The following is a 15,161-nucleotide window of genomic DNA, read 5'->3' as shown; positions in this document are numbered from 1 at the left end:
TAGTTGAGAACACCTTTATTTAACCAGGTAGGCCAGTTGAGAACAAGTTCTCATTTACAATTGCGACCTGGCCAAGATAAAGCAAAGCAGTGCAACAAAAACAACACAGATTTACACATAAACAAACATACAGTCAATAACACAATAGAAAAATCTATATACAGTGTGTGCAAATGGAGTAAGATTAGGGAGGTAAAGGCAATAAATAGACCATAGTGGCGAAATAATTACAATTGAGCAATTAAACACTGGAGTGATAGATGTGCAGAAGAGGAATGTGCAAATAGAGTGCATCAGTGTAGCAAAGCCTATATGATGATTGTACAGACATATGATACTGCAGTCATCGGACGGAGTCCCAGACGCGCGCGTGTGTGTGCGTGTGCGTGTGCGTGTGAGAGAGAGAGAGAGAGAGAGAGAGGTATATCAACATTTCTGGGGCTTTGATGTGTTGTGAGCTGTGCAAACCAAGTCATGTTTATGTAGTGACAGAGTAATGAGCTCCTATTGAAGTAGTTTGATATTCTTCTTTCTCCTCATTTATCTCCTAACGCCACTACTGATCCATTATAGCCTGGGTAATGTCCTAATGCCACTACTGTTCCATTATAGCCTGGGTAATGTCCTAATGCCACTACTGTTCCATTATAGCCTGGGTAATGTCCTAATGCCACTATTATAGCCTGGGTAATGTCCTAATGCAACTACTATTCCATTATAGCCTGGGTAATGTCCTAATGCCACTATTATAGCCTGGGTAATGTCCTAATGCAACTACTATTCCATTATAGCCTGGGTAATGTCCTAATGCCACTATTATAGCCTGGGTAATGTCCTAATGCAACTACTATTCCATTATAGCCTGGGTAATGTCCTAATGCCACTATTATAGCCTGGGTAATGTCCTAATGCAACTACTATTCCATTAAAGCCTGGGTAATGTCCTAATGCCACTATTATAGCCTGGGTAATGTCCTAATGCAACTACTATTCCATTATAGCCTGGGTAATGTCCTAATGCCACTATTATAGCCTGGCTAATGTCCTAATGCAACTACTATTCCATTATAGCCTGGGTAATGTCCTAATGCAACTACTATTCCATTATAGCCTGGGTAATGACCTAATGCCACTATTATAGCCTGGGTAATGTCCTAATGCAACTACTATTCCATTATAGCCTGGGTAATGTCCTAATGCCACTATTATAGCCTGGGTAATGTCCTAATGCAACTACTATTCCATTATAGCCTGGGTAATGTCCTAATGCCACTATTATAGCCTGGGTAATGTCCTAATGCAACCACTATTCCATTATAGCCTGAGTAATGTCCTAATGCAACTACTATTCCATTATAGCCTGGGTAATGTCCTAATGCCACTATTATAGCCTGGGTAATGTCCTAATGCAATTACTATTCCATTATAGCCTTGGTAATGCCCTAATGCCACTATTATAGCCTGGGTAATGTCCTAATGCAACTACTATTCCATTATAGCCTGGGTAATGTCCTAATGCAACTACTATTCCATTATAGCCTGGGTAATGTCCTAATGCCACTATTATAGCCTGGGTAATGTCCTAATGCAACTACTATTCCATTATAGCCTGAGTAATGTCCTAATGCCACTATTATAGCCTGGGTAATGTCCTAATGCAACTACTATTCCATTATAGCCTGGGTAATGTCCTAATGCCACTATTATAGCCTGGGCCACTATTATAGCCTCCTAATGCCTCTCCATTATAGCCTGGGTAATGTCTTAATGCCACTATTATAGCCTGGGTAATGTCCTAATGCAACTACTATTCCATTATAGCCTGGGTAAATCTCCTGATGCAACTACTATTCCATTATAGCCTGGGTAATGTCCTAATGCAACTACTATTCCATTATAGCCTGGGTAATGTCCTAATGCAACTACTATTCCATTATAGCCTGGGTAATGTCCTAATGCCACTACTATTCCATTATAGCCTGGGTAATGTCCTAATGCAACTACTATTCCATTATAGCCTGGGTAATGTCCTAATGCAACTACTATTCCATTATAGCCTGGGTAATGTCCTAATGCCACTATTATAGCCTGGGTAATGTCCTAATGCAACTACTATTCCATTATAGCCTGGGTAATGTCCTAATGCCACTATTATAGCCTGGGTAATGTCCTAATGCAACTACTATTCCATTATAGCCTGGGTAATGTCCTAATGCCACTATTATAGCCTGGGTAATGTCCTAATGCAACTACTATTCCATTATAGCCTGGGTAATGTCCTAATGCAACTACTATTCCATTATAGCCTGGGTAATGTCCTAATGCCACTATTATAGCCTGGGTAATGTCCTAATGCAACTACTATTCCATTATAGCCTGGGTAATGTCCTAATGCCACTATTATAGCCTGGGTAATGTCCTAATGCAACTACTATTCCATTATAGCCTGGGTAATGTCCTAATGCCACTATTATAGCCTGGGTAATGTCCTAATGCAACTACTATTCCATTATAGTCTGAGTAATGTCCTAATGCAACTACTATTCCATTATAGCCTGGGTAATGTCCTAATGCCACTATTATAGCCTGGGTAATGTCCTAATGCAATTACTATTCCATTATAGCCTGGGTAATGTCCTAATGCCACTATTATAGCCTGGGTAATGTCCTAATGCAACTACTATTCCATTATAGCCTGGGTAATGTCCTAATGCCACTATTATAGCCTGGGTAATCTCCTAATGCCTCTATTATAGCCTGGGTAATGTCTTAATGCCACTATTATAGCCTGGGTAATGTCCTAATGCAACTACTATTCCATTATAGCCTGGGTAATCTCCTGATGCAACTACTATTCCATTATAGCCTGGGTAATGTCCTAATGCAACTACTATTCCATTATAGCCTGGGTAATGTCCTAATGCAACTACTATTCCATTATAGCCTGGGTAATGTCCTAATGCCACTACTATTCCATTATAGCCTGGGTAATGTCCTAATGCAACTACTATTCCATTATAGCCTGGGTAATGTCCTAATGCAACTACTATTCCATTATAGCCTGGGTAATGTCCTAATGCCACTATTATAGCCTGGGTAATGTCCTAATGCAACTACTATTCCATTATAGCCTGGGTAATGTCCTAATGCCACTATTATAGCCTGGGTAATGTCCTAATGCAACTACTATTCCATTATAGCCTGGGTAATGTCCTAATGCCACTATTATAGCCTGGGTAATGTCCTAATGCAACTACTATTCCATTATAGCCTGGGTAATGTCCTAATGCCACTATTATAGCCTGGGTAATGTCCTAATGCCACTATTATAGCCTGGGTAATGTCCTAATGCCACTACTATTCCATTATAGCCTGGGTAATGTCCTAATGTTCAGGGAAGAAAACACATTTAATAAAAACAAGAACCGGTTTGGAAACGGGGCTTTTCCAGGCCTCAACATTATTGAGAGATCTGGAATCTTTCTCTTTTCCTATTCCTCATATATATGTTTTATTTTCCCTCTCCCTGATCTTTATTCCCAGCGGTTTGTTTTAGGGTTTGTGTCCATGTTCGTTTAGGGGGGGGCGAGTCTTGACAGGCTCGTTGACACAAACACGTCTCTAAGGCGTGGGACGGGCCTGGCCCCGCAGATATTCCCAGGGCAGGTTGTGTCTTGCCTAACACTGTTCTTCTCTGAGAGGTTCATCCTCCTTCCTGTACAAACTATTATATTATTGCTGTGGTGCAATGCGAGACACGGCGACCGTCAAGAGATGCACAGAGTATTTACACGAGTATTACCTTCTCTAGGTCCTCAATCAGTAATCCTCCCCCAGCTCTATAGAGACTAGGTCCTCAATCCATTACAGTAATCCTCCCCCAGCTCTATAGAGACTAGGTCCTCAATCAGTAACCCACCCCCAGCTCTATAGAGACTAGGTCCTCAATCAGTAACCCACCCCCAGCTCTATAGAGACTAGGTCCTCAATCAGTAATCCTATCCGAGCTCTATAGAGACTAGGTCCTCAATCAGTAATCCTCCCCCAGCTCTATAGAGACTAGGTCCTCAATCAGTAATCCTCCCCCAGCTCTATAGAGACTAGGTCCTCAATCAGTAATCCTCCCCCAGCTCTATAGAGACTAGGTCCTCAATTCATTACAGTAATCCTCCCCCAGCTCTATAGAGACTAGGTCCTCAATCAGTAACCCACCCCCAGCTCTATAGAGACTAGGTCCTCAATCAGTAATCCTCCCCCAGCTCTATAGAGACTAGGTCCTCAATCAGTAATCCTCCCCCAGCTCTATAGAGACTAGGTCCTCAATCAGTAATCCTCCCCCAGCTCTATAGAGACTAGGTCCTCAATCAGTAATCCTCCCCCAGCTCTATAGAGACTAGGTCCTCAATCAGTAATCCTCCCCCAGCTCTATAAAGACTAGGTCCTCAATTCATTACAGTAATCCTCCCCCAGCTCTATAGAGACTAGGTCCTCAATCAGTAATCCTCCCCCAGCTCTATAGAGACTAGGTCCTCAATCCATTACAGTAATCCTCCCCCAGCTCTATAGAGACTAGGTCCTCAATCAGTAATCCTCCCCCAGCTCTATAGAGACTAGGTCCTCAATCAGTAATCCTCCCCCAGCTCTATAGAGACTAGGTCCTCAATCAGTAATCCTCCCCCAGCTCTATAGAGACTAGGTCCTCAATCAGTAATCCTCCCCCAGCTCTATAGAGACTAGGTCCTCAATCAGTAATCCTCCCCCAGCTCTATAGAGACTAGGTCCTCAATCAGTAATCCTCCCCCAGCTCTATAGAGACTAGGTCCTCAATCCATTACAGTAATCCTCCCCCAGCTCTATACAGACTAGGGATGGGCTTTTTAAATAATTGTATAAATTATATATCCAGATCAACAAAACTACTGAAGTCCAGAGAGGACACACAAATTACTAAATATAATATAATATATAATATAATAATATAATATCCCTGATGTCGAGATCATGACTTTTGATTTTTCTCATGATCACTACATAACCAAAGTTGTTTTGTCGAGATAATGAGATAATCAAAAGTACTACGCATCATGAGCCATTCATTTGTTCAAATGCACTATGAGCACCTCATCGAGGAGCCCTGTGGCTGCGTTGATCGCAATGTGGGGCATTTAAGCCCTAAACGATGCCTGACAGGCAAAACTATCTCCCAGGCTGTGTGCCTCCCCTAAGACCAGAGCCAATCGCATGCGAGGACCAACGCAGCTAACTTGGCTAGTCTTGTGAGCTAGCTAGCTAGGTAGTCTTGTTAGCAAGCTAGCGTGTTCTCTATACTGGTTGTTAGCTTGAATAACTGATATGTGTATAATTATAAGGGACACTTCCTGTTTTGTGAATAATATTTTAATTTTACAGTGGGTAAGCTCAATTCCTGACAGGATGATCAGGTTAAATTTCATCCTCAGAGGCTGAGAAGTCAGGATTCTGCCTTGTAGGCTGTTTTCATAGGTAGGCTTTTAAGCTTTTACCTATGAAAACAACCTACAAGGCAGAATCCTGCCTATGTAACGGATGTGAAACGGCTAGCTAGTTAGCGGTGGTGCAGCGCTAAATAGCAATTCAATCGGTGACGTCACTTGCTCTGAGACCTTGAAGTAGTGGTTCCCCTTGCTCTTCAAGGGCCGCGGCTTTTGTGGAGCGATGGGTAACGATGCTTCGTGGGTGACTGTTGTTGATGTGTGCAGAGGGTCCGTGGTTCGCGCCCGGGTATGGGCGAGGGGACGGTTTAAAGTAATCCTGTTACACATACAAGGCAGAATCCAGCCTCCTTCCAGGCAAGGAGGGTGGTGTGGTCAGCCTAATGCATATCTGGGGGGCACACTGCCTGCCCTTCAGGGCATCTACAGCACCCGGTGTCACAGGAAGGAAGAAGGTCAAAGACCACCCGAGCCTTGACATATACACCCCCCGCTGTAATTTAGAAGGTGGGGAGACAGTACAGGTGAATCAAAGATGGGACGAAGCGACTGTTAAACAGCTTCTATCTCCAGGCCATCAGACTGTTAAATAGTCACCACTAGCCAGCCTCCGCCCAGTACCCTGCACTGAACCTTAGTCACTGTTACTACCCTGCTACCACCCGGTACTCTAGCCTGCTACCACCCGGTACTCTACCCTGCTACCACCCGGTACTCTACCCTGCTACCACCCGGTACTCTAGCCTGCTACCACCCGGTACTCTACCCTGCTACCACCCGGTACTCTACCCTGCTACCACCCGGTACTCTACCCTGCACTGAACCTTAGTCACTGTTTTATTTATTATTTTATTTAACCAGGAAAGGCTCATTGAGATTAAAATCTCTTTTTTCAAGAGCACCCTGGCCAAGATAGGCAGCACCAAGTCATTACAAAAAAATTACAGACAGACAACATGAAAAACTACAAGTAATCTAGTAAAAACCATTGAATTCACAAGAGTATAAAACAGCAAATTAAAAACATTGACAGGTCAGGGAATCAGCCTCAACCATAGAAATCTGATGAATAGAACGGGTGTCCCCATTCAAGTCAATTATGACATAATGGGTGAACAGGCGACCATTGCGAAGAGCAAAGCAGGAAGTCTACCCGTCAATATGTGCTGTGATTTGTTGATTCAACTCAACTGACATTAAGTAAGTTAAGTAAGGTAAGGCAAATGAAGCTCCTCCAAGATGGCGTAGCAGTCAGACGTCTTTGTCTTTGTCCTGTCGTGTCCCTTTTTAAAATATATTTTAAAAATGTTTTCCTAAACCTCAACTTCTAAATACTCTCCTGCAACCCGCCTCACCCATGGATCTGTGGATCTGTTTTTTTCGAAAGTATTTCTATTTACTTCGGATCTGGAATCCCTCAACTGAAGCTAGCCAGCTAACTACCTACCAGCTATCAGTCAGGAAACCATTGCTAGCGGTCATCAGCTAACCTTTAGCTCGGAAAGCTCTCGCCAGTTCATACAACGTGACACAAACCAGAGCATAACGGACCTATTTTTCTCTCCATATCCCCAGATTCCTACTGCAAACTCGGAACATTTTCATCTGGATCTTCGTAACTAGCTAACCGCAGAACAACAGATTTTTACCTTGTCAGATCTGGGATTCAACCCAGCAACCTTTCGGTTACTGGCCTAACCACTAGGCTACCTGCCACCCTGGGCAGATAATAGAACAGAAATTAAAAACATTTCTAAGAAACTTTTTTAAGAGCTCAGATTTTTTGTTGCTGTTTATAAATACTTTGCTACAAAGACACACTTAGTGTCACACCCTGACCTTAGAGAGCCTTTTTATGTCTCTATTTGGTTTGGTCAGGGTGTGATTCTATGTGTTGTATTTCTTTGTGTTTAGCCGAATGTGGTTCCCAATCAGAGGCAGCTGTCTATCGTTGTCTATCGTTGTCTCTGATTGGGAATCATACTTAGGTAGCCTTTTTTCCACCTATGTTGTGGGATCTTGTCCTTGTCTTGTTGCAGTTGAGCCCTACAAGGCTGTTGGTTCTCTCTTTCTTGTTTTTCTGGTTATCATTAAAGAATATTATTAACCTTCCCCACGCTGCATCTTGGTCCACTTCTTCAGACGAGCGTTACAGAAGATCCCACCACAAAAAAGACCAAGCAGTGTTTTCTGGAGGAATGGACATGGGAGGAGATACTGGAGGTCAAGGGACCCTGGGCGCAGGCTGGAGAATATCAACGTCCTAAGGCACGTCCTAAGGCACAATCCATGGCACAGAGCCTCCAGTGATGATCCATGGCCCGGAGCCTGCAGAGACGGCCTCCAGTCCGGAGCCTCCAGTCCGGAGCCTCCAGCGACTGTCCCCAGTCCGGAGCCTCCAGCGACGGGGGGGGGGGGGGGGGGGAGAGCCTTTTTATGTCTCTATTTGGTTTGGTCAGAGTGTGATTTTGGTGGGCATTCTATGTGTTGTATTTATTTGTGTTTGGCCGAGTGTGGTATCCCAATCAGAGGCAGCTGTCTATCGTTGCCTCTGATTGGTCCTCTTCAGATTCCACCTTGATTCTTTAATTGTGGACACTACATCACCACACTCCCTCTCTTGCGCTTGTTCCTGCTCAGCTTTTTAAGTCACCTTGATTTTGCACCTGTGTGTTTTAAAGTAAGGGGCTATAGCAGCACATGTGCATGCTGGGCTGGGCATGCCATGAGCTTGTAGAGTGAGCGCTACTGGATCAGTATTGTAGCAGGTGAGAAGGCCCGACGCTCCAGCCTTTGGGAAAGTCATTGGGCATGGTCCTCTCCTCGCTCCAGCTCTGCTCACATAATCTGGTACAGATCCTTGCGATTTGGGGCCATGCATTGTGTTGCTAAAACATGAGGTGATGGCAGCAGATGAATGGGCCTAAGGATGTCATCACGTAATCTTTGTGGATTCAAATTGCCTGCGGTTGTGAGACCAGTTGGACATACTGTCAAATTCTCTAAAACAACATTAGGGGGGGGGGGGGGGCTTATGGTAGAAAAATTAACATTAAATTCTCTGGCAACAGCTCTGGTGGACATTCCTGCAGTCAGCATGCCAATTGCACACTCCCTCAAAACTTGAGACATCTGTGGCATTGTGTTGTGTGACAAAACTGCACATTATTAGAGTGGCTACTAGCAAGCCCAGCTACTAGCCTACGCTCATAGAAGAAAGGGTGCTATCTAGGATGTTAAATAGGGTTCTTCAGCTGTCCCCATAGGAGAACCCTTTGAAGAACCATGTTTGGTTCCAGGTAAAAACCCTTTTAGAACTCTTTTGGATTCCATGATCCCATAGAGACAGAATACACTGTGGACTAAGTCCCCATTGTAAGATCCCACAGAGACAGAACACACTGTGGACTAAGTCCCCATTGTAAGATCCCACAGAGACAGAACACACTGTGGACTAAGTCCCCATTGTAAGATCCCACAGAGACAGAATACACTGTGGACTAAGTCCCCATTGTAAGATCCCACAGAGACAGAACACACTGTGGACTAAGTCCCCATTGTAAGATCCCACAGAGACAGAACACACTGTGGACTAAGTCCCCATTGTAAGATCCCACAGAGACAGAACACACTGTGGACTAAGTCCCCATTGTAAGATCCCACAGAGACAGAACACACTGTGGACTACGTCCCCATTGTAAGATCCCACAGAGACAGAACACACTGTGGACTACGTCCCCATTGTAAGATCCCACAGAGACACACAGCCAGCCCATCAAAAGGGAGCATTAGCAGCTCTATGTGCAGACTAAAGCTGGGGTGGTGACGCCTACAGTGGCCCTGTGCCATAAGGCCACCAGGCCAGTGGCTGAGCTAGTCTAGCCATTCTGTGTAGCTTCCAGGAGCTTTAAATGGAAAGCTGTAGAGCCCTCAGACTGAGACCCATACTACTATCACTACATCTCCATCAGACTGGCCCGGTCATTATAGAGACAACGCTCTTTAGGTCAGCTCTTTAGGTCAGCTCTTTAGGTCAGCTCTTTCGGTCAGCTCTTATGGTATGTCTTCAACCAACCATTAGCCCATTAGTGGTAATGAATAAATGACTATTTCTACAGAGGACACAGTCAGTGATACCACTACAAAACAACAGCATGGAGGGTTTGTCTACTAATTGTTGAGTGCAGTGGAATGCTTTATGCTGACGTAGTGTTTGTATGATAACAGATGTGTTGTAAACCATCGGTTACCAATCCTGAAATCCGTCCTGTTGTGTATGTAAGGTAGCCTTAGTGTTAAATATGGCTTAAACTTCCTCATGATGAGCTCAGACCAAACCATCAGCTAAACCAATATTACTCCGAGGGCTTTCTTTTCGTCTGGCGTTACAGCAGCGCAATTTCAGCATGTAAAAACTGGCGCTCTGCCATTTTCCATCCAATGCGCCAGGTTCAGCAATTTACCTGTCTAATATCATACATGCTGAAATTGCAAACTGAAGTGCTTTTTGGAATTTGCGCTGCCGTAGCGCCAGACGAAAAGAAAGCCCTCGGAGTAATATTGGTTTAGCTGATGGTTTGGTCGGAGCTCATCATGAGGAAGTTTAAGCCATATTTAACACTAAGGCTACCTTACATACACAACAGGACGAATTTCAGGATTGGTAACCGCTGGTTTACAACACATCTGTTATCATTCAAAAACTACATCCGTCCGTATAAAGCATTCCACTGCACTCAACAATTTGAGAGGGGTGTCAATATTTGAGGTGTGTCCTTAAAAACAAGCGCAAAAGTGATTTCATGCAGCGCATATTGGAAGATTTAAGACCAATGAAAAGCAGGTCTTAGCGGTAACGATGCGACTACATTTTTATTATTTTGGTTCTGTAGACTATTTAACGAATTAGGCTATGGCGGACTAACATTCAAGTTGGAGTAGATGACAATGCAGTACATAAAATACCGTAAATACACAACTTGATGCAACCACATGTTTAGCCATGGAGCACGTTCTGATTGGCTAATGAGGGGTCAAGCCTTGACACACCTCCAACTTGTTTATTCATCAAACCCCAGCCCTTTCGCTCCACTTCCAGCTACTGCGCCCATAATTCCTGCTGTGAAAATAGCAAAAGTTTGTCTTAACACACCCCTGGACATGGAGCACTGCCACTAAGATTTACCATTGGTTATGTTTGTTAAAATAGAGCCCTTAGTGGATTTATGACGACACGGTGCCTGATCCAGAGTCTAGAGCAAGGTTTGGGGCGTGCCTCCACATTCACACCCTCTCACTCTTCTCTTCACACAACCAACTGCACATCAGACAGACACTTCTGTTTCTGTGCTGTGAAGATGACAGAGACAGGAAGTGTGGGAATTTAGTAAATGTCACTATCCCACAGTCGTCGTAGCCAATGAGCTGGCTGAGATGGGCCCCAGAGCACTGCCAGAATCCCGCCTGTTTACTCTAAGACATTAGTTCTATAACACTCCTTCCCCCTTCCCGTCTGCCAAATCTGGAGATTGATGACTTAGCTGGACCATAATGGTCCAGAATCAATTCCCGTACCACAGTTGAATAAGACCATGTGAGACTGGTTCAGCCACATAGTTTCCCATGAATATTATGATTTCACAAGAGAGATCCAACACTTGAAGTAAAAGAGCCTAGATATAGAACGCAGAAAACTATTGAATCAATTCATCCACAGGTGAGATATGGAGCAGCCCAGATGGTAGCTAACTATTGTGACCGCTAGGTGGGGTGCTCTTTACTTTTGGTTTTACACAATGGTACACGGCATGACACGGCATTGGAGTAAGTAAATATGGCCATGGAGTCAGAGCAGATGGCAATGGAGTCAGAGCAGATGGTCATGGAGTCAGGGCAGATGGCCATGGAGTCAGAGCAGATGGCCATGGAGTCAGAGCAGATGGTCATGGAGTCAGAGCAGATGGTCATGGAGTCAGAGCAGATGGTCATGGAGTCAGAGCAGATGGTCATGGAGTCAGAGCAGATGGCCATGGAGTCAGAGCAGATGGTTATGGAGTCAGAGCAGATGGCCATGGAGTCAGTACAGATGGCCATGGAGTTCGTACGGATGGTCATGGAGTCAGAACAGATGGTCATGGAGTCAGTACAGATGGCCATGGAGTCAGTACAGATGGCCATGGAGTCCGAGCAGATGGTCATGGAGTCAGAGCAGATGGCCATGGAGTCAGTACAGGTGGTCATGGAGTCAGAGCAGATGGTCATGGAGTCAGAGCAGATGGCCATGGAGTCAGTACAGATGGTCATTGATTCAGAGCAGATGGCCATGGAGTCAGAGCAGATGGCCATGGAGTCAGAGCAGATGGCCATGGAGTCAGAGCAGATGGCCATGGAGTCAGTACAGATGGCCATGAAGTCAGAGCAAATGGCCATGGAGTCAGAGCAGATGGCCATGGAGTCAGAGCAGATGGCCATGGAGTCAGTACAGATGGCCATGGAGTCAGTACAGATGGCCATGGAGTCAGAGCAAATGGCCATGGAGTCAGAGCAGATGGCCATGGAGTCAGAGCAGATGGCCATGGAGTCAGAGCAGATGGCCATGGAGTCAGAGCAGATGGTCATGGAGTCAGAGCAGATGGCCATGGAGTCAGTGCAGATGGCCATGGAGTCAGTGCAGATGGCCATGGAGTCAGAGCAAATGGCCATGGAGTCAGAGCAGATGGCCATTTGAGTCAGAGCAGATGGTCACGGAATCAGCAATACGTGACTACACAAAGAAGCTGTGTGCAGCTGGGGCTCTGAAACAACAGCTGTCACTACAGCACTGTCACATAATGATAGAGAATAATGACAAAGCACTGCAGAGTAGAGCTGTCAGGCAGAGTAGAGTAGAGCAGCGTTTCCAGGCAGAGTGGAGTAGAGCAGAGCAGAGCTGCCAGGCAGAGTAGAGCTGCCAGGCAGAGTAGAGTAGAGCAGAGCTGCCAGGCAGAGTAGAGCTGCCAGGCAGAGTGGAGTAGAGCAGAGCTGCCAGGCAGAGTAGAGCTACCAGGCAGAGTAGAGTAGAGTAGAGTAGAGCTGCCAGGTAGAGCAGAGCAGCCAGGCAGAGTAGAGCTACCAGGCAGAGTAGAGTAGAGTAGAGTAGAGTAGAGCTGCCAGGTAGAGCAGAGCAGCCAGGCAGAGTAGAGTAGAGCAGAGCTGCCAGGCAGAGTAGAGCTACCAGGCAGAGTAGAGTAGAGTAGAGCTACCAGGCAGAGTAGAGTAGAGTAGAGCTGCCAGGCAGAGTAGAGTAGAGCAGAGCAGAGCTGCCAGGCAGAGTAGAGCTGCCAGGCAGAGTGGAGTAGAGCAGAGCTGCCAGGCAGAGTAGAGCTACCAGGCAGAGTAGAGTAGAGTAGAGTAGAGTAGAGCTGCCAGGTAGAGCAGAGCAGCCAGGCAGAGTAGAGTAGAGCAGAGCAGCCAGGCAGAGTAGAGTAGAGCAGAGCTGCCAGGCAGAGTAGAGTAGTGCTGCCAGGCAGAGTAGAGTAGAGTAGAGCTGCCAGGCAGAGTGGAGCTAGAAGAGCTGGTTCTGTCAGTCTGCTGCTGAGACATCAGTACACGGTGAGTGGTGCATCAAGCTGCACCGACAGACAGACAGACAGACAGACAGACAGACAACACACCTGGAAAGAAGTTACCCTTTCTTTCTCTGTGAATAATATCACTCTGAAATCCTCTCCGAATCAGGTGTGAGTCAGATGAGATCAAAAGGAGGGGGAAAGAGTCCTATAGACTGACATGAGAATGTACCACTGTCATTCTGGAGGACCCAGACATGAGAATGTACCACTGTCATTCTGGAGGACCCAGACATGAGAATGTACCACTGTCATTCTGGAGGATCCAGACATGAGAATGTACCAATGTCATTCTGGAGGATCCAGACATGAGAATGTACCACTGTCATTCTGGAGGATCCAGCCATGAGAAGGTACCACTGTCATTCTGGAGGATCCATCCGTGAGAAGGTACCGCTGTCATTCTGGAGGATCCAGCCATGAGAATGTACCACTGTCATTCTGGAGGATCCAGACATGAAAATGTACCACTGTCATTCTGGAGGATCCAGACATGAAAATGTACCACTGTCATTCTGGAGGAACAGCCATAAGAATATACCACTGTCATTCTGGAGGATCCAGACGTGAGCACGTGCCTTGAGTTAACATTGTTAATTTATTAAAAGATACACAACGATCTCTTCCTGTTACAACTGAACTGTCATGGCTCTGAGAAAAACACTAGGAATTTCAAGGCTGGGGAAAATGTTAGTCAAGAAGAGTAAAAGTCTTGGACTAGGCCTAAAGGTTGAGCTTGTACCAACTGTCATGCCTGAGGTTCTGAGAAAAGGGCGGGACGTTCTCATCATGTGTCACGCGACGAGGTAGACCAACTTTCCCCCACCAGACAGAGTTGTGCAACGGAGAGCTTTTGATGTATTGTGCATTACAAAACAGCCTGAACACTACTGATCGGCTTCATACAACTTTTACACCATTTCTACAGATTCAACCTTTAATCCAGGTGAATATTATGTTATAACATGACCCCCAGACCTCACTGGAAGATCCAACTGACTCATAAATAAACCTTGGAGGGCCCATGACAGAATATATATATATATATATATAATATATCTCAGATATCTGACTTCTGCTTATCCAATTTCAAATAATAATGAATTTAAATAATGTTTAATCAGCTGACAATTGTTTAGTCAGCTGACAAATGCTCCGCCCCCTCCCAAATTATGCCATTGATAGGATAACAATGTGACTGGTCCTACTGTAGGTTTTGGGAATTTGTCAAGTGAGACCCGTGTGAAATGCACTTTAAAATCTATCTCTTACCGTCCAGGTGGCAGACTTGGCTGTGGAGGACTGCTGGAAGGAGACGTCGAAGGTGTGTGTCCCGGCGTAGTCTGTGTTGGAGGGGATAGCCGGGGAGGGGGACATGGCATCGAAGGTGGAGCTGGGCTGGGCGTAGGGTGAAGGAGCTGACACGTTGTTCTGGACATGGTCGTTGTTGTAGGGACTGGTGGAGGTAGAGCCGCCATTTTGGATGTTCTGATCCATGCTGTTCAGCAGCCCCAGGTTGGTATACTGGGACTGGAGGAGAGAGGGAGGGAGGGAGGGAGGGAGGGAGGGAGGGAGAATTACTTTAATGACCAACTGTAGGTCCAATTCCACTTTATCCCTATCCCACCAAAAGACACACGTACACACAGAGGTTGAACCGATTGGAGGAGAGGGCAGTGATGTTATGGTGCTCATGGAGCAGTTTTTAGGGGTTAAGGGCCGGGTTGTTGTACTGTAACTAGGGAGAGGTGAGAAGATTGAGAGGGGAGGTCAAAAATAAATTTACAAAAAGCTTCTTAGCAAAGAGCAATTTCTCAAGCAAGAAAATGAGCTGTTATTGGTAGAGAGGTTTGGAACTCTCTTTCTTATTGGTCTATTAACTAATTTACCGCCTGGTGATGTCACCATGGAAGGCCAAAACTCTTTTCAAACAGCTCTTACACTTAAAGGGACATTATCCTCACTTTCACAATTTCACTATTATTCCAACCTCATAGTGTGGAAGTATATATAAAATACAAGGAAAATAATTTTGGACTGCTCTGGGCCTTTAAGACAAATGACCTTTGTGTCATTGTCGGCT

General features: G+C 45.3%; 1 protein-coding gene across 6 annotated transcripts in view; it reads right to left on the bottom strand.

Moving 5' to 3' along the window:
• LOC139409589 (tumor protein 63-like) overlaps positions 1–15,161 on the bottom strand; it is a 119,723-nt gene that overhangs the window by 38,823 nt on the left and 65,739 nt on the right. For all 6 annotated transcript variants that reach the window (XR_011634431.1, XR_011634430.1, XM_071154974.1 and 3 more), the window contains one exon: positions 14,351–14,608. Coding sequence is in view for 4 of the 6 variants with exons in the window: in XM_071154974.1 (XP_071011075.1) it covers positions 14,351–14,608 (258 nt within the window). In the remaining 2 variants the exon portion in view is untranslated. The remainder of the gene's footprint in view (positions 1–14,350; positions 14,609–15,161) is intronic.

Source organism: Oncorhynchus clarkii, chromosome 5, assembly GCF_045791955.1.
Source record: "Oncorhynchus clarkii lewisi isolate Uvic-CL-2024 chromosome 5, UVic_Ocla_1.0, whole genome shotgun sequence".
Lineage (NCBI taxonomy): Eukaryota > Metazoa > Chordata > Actinopteri > Salmoniformes > Salmonidae > Oncorhynchus > Oncorhynchus clarkii.
Note: the sequence above shows the minus strand (reverse complement) of the source record. Positions and strands in the feature narration are given on the sequence as shown.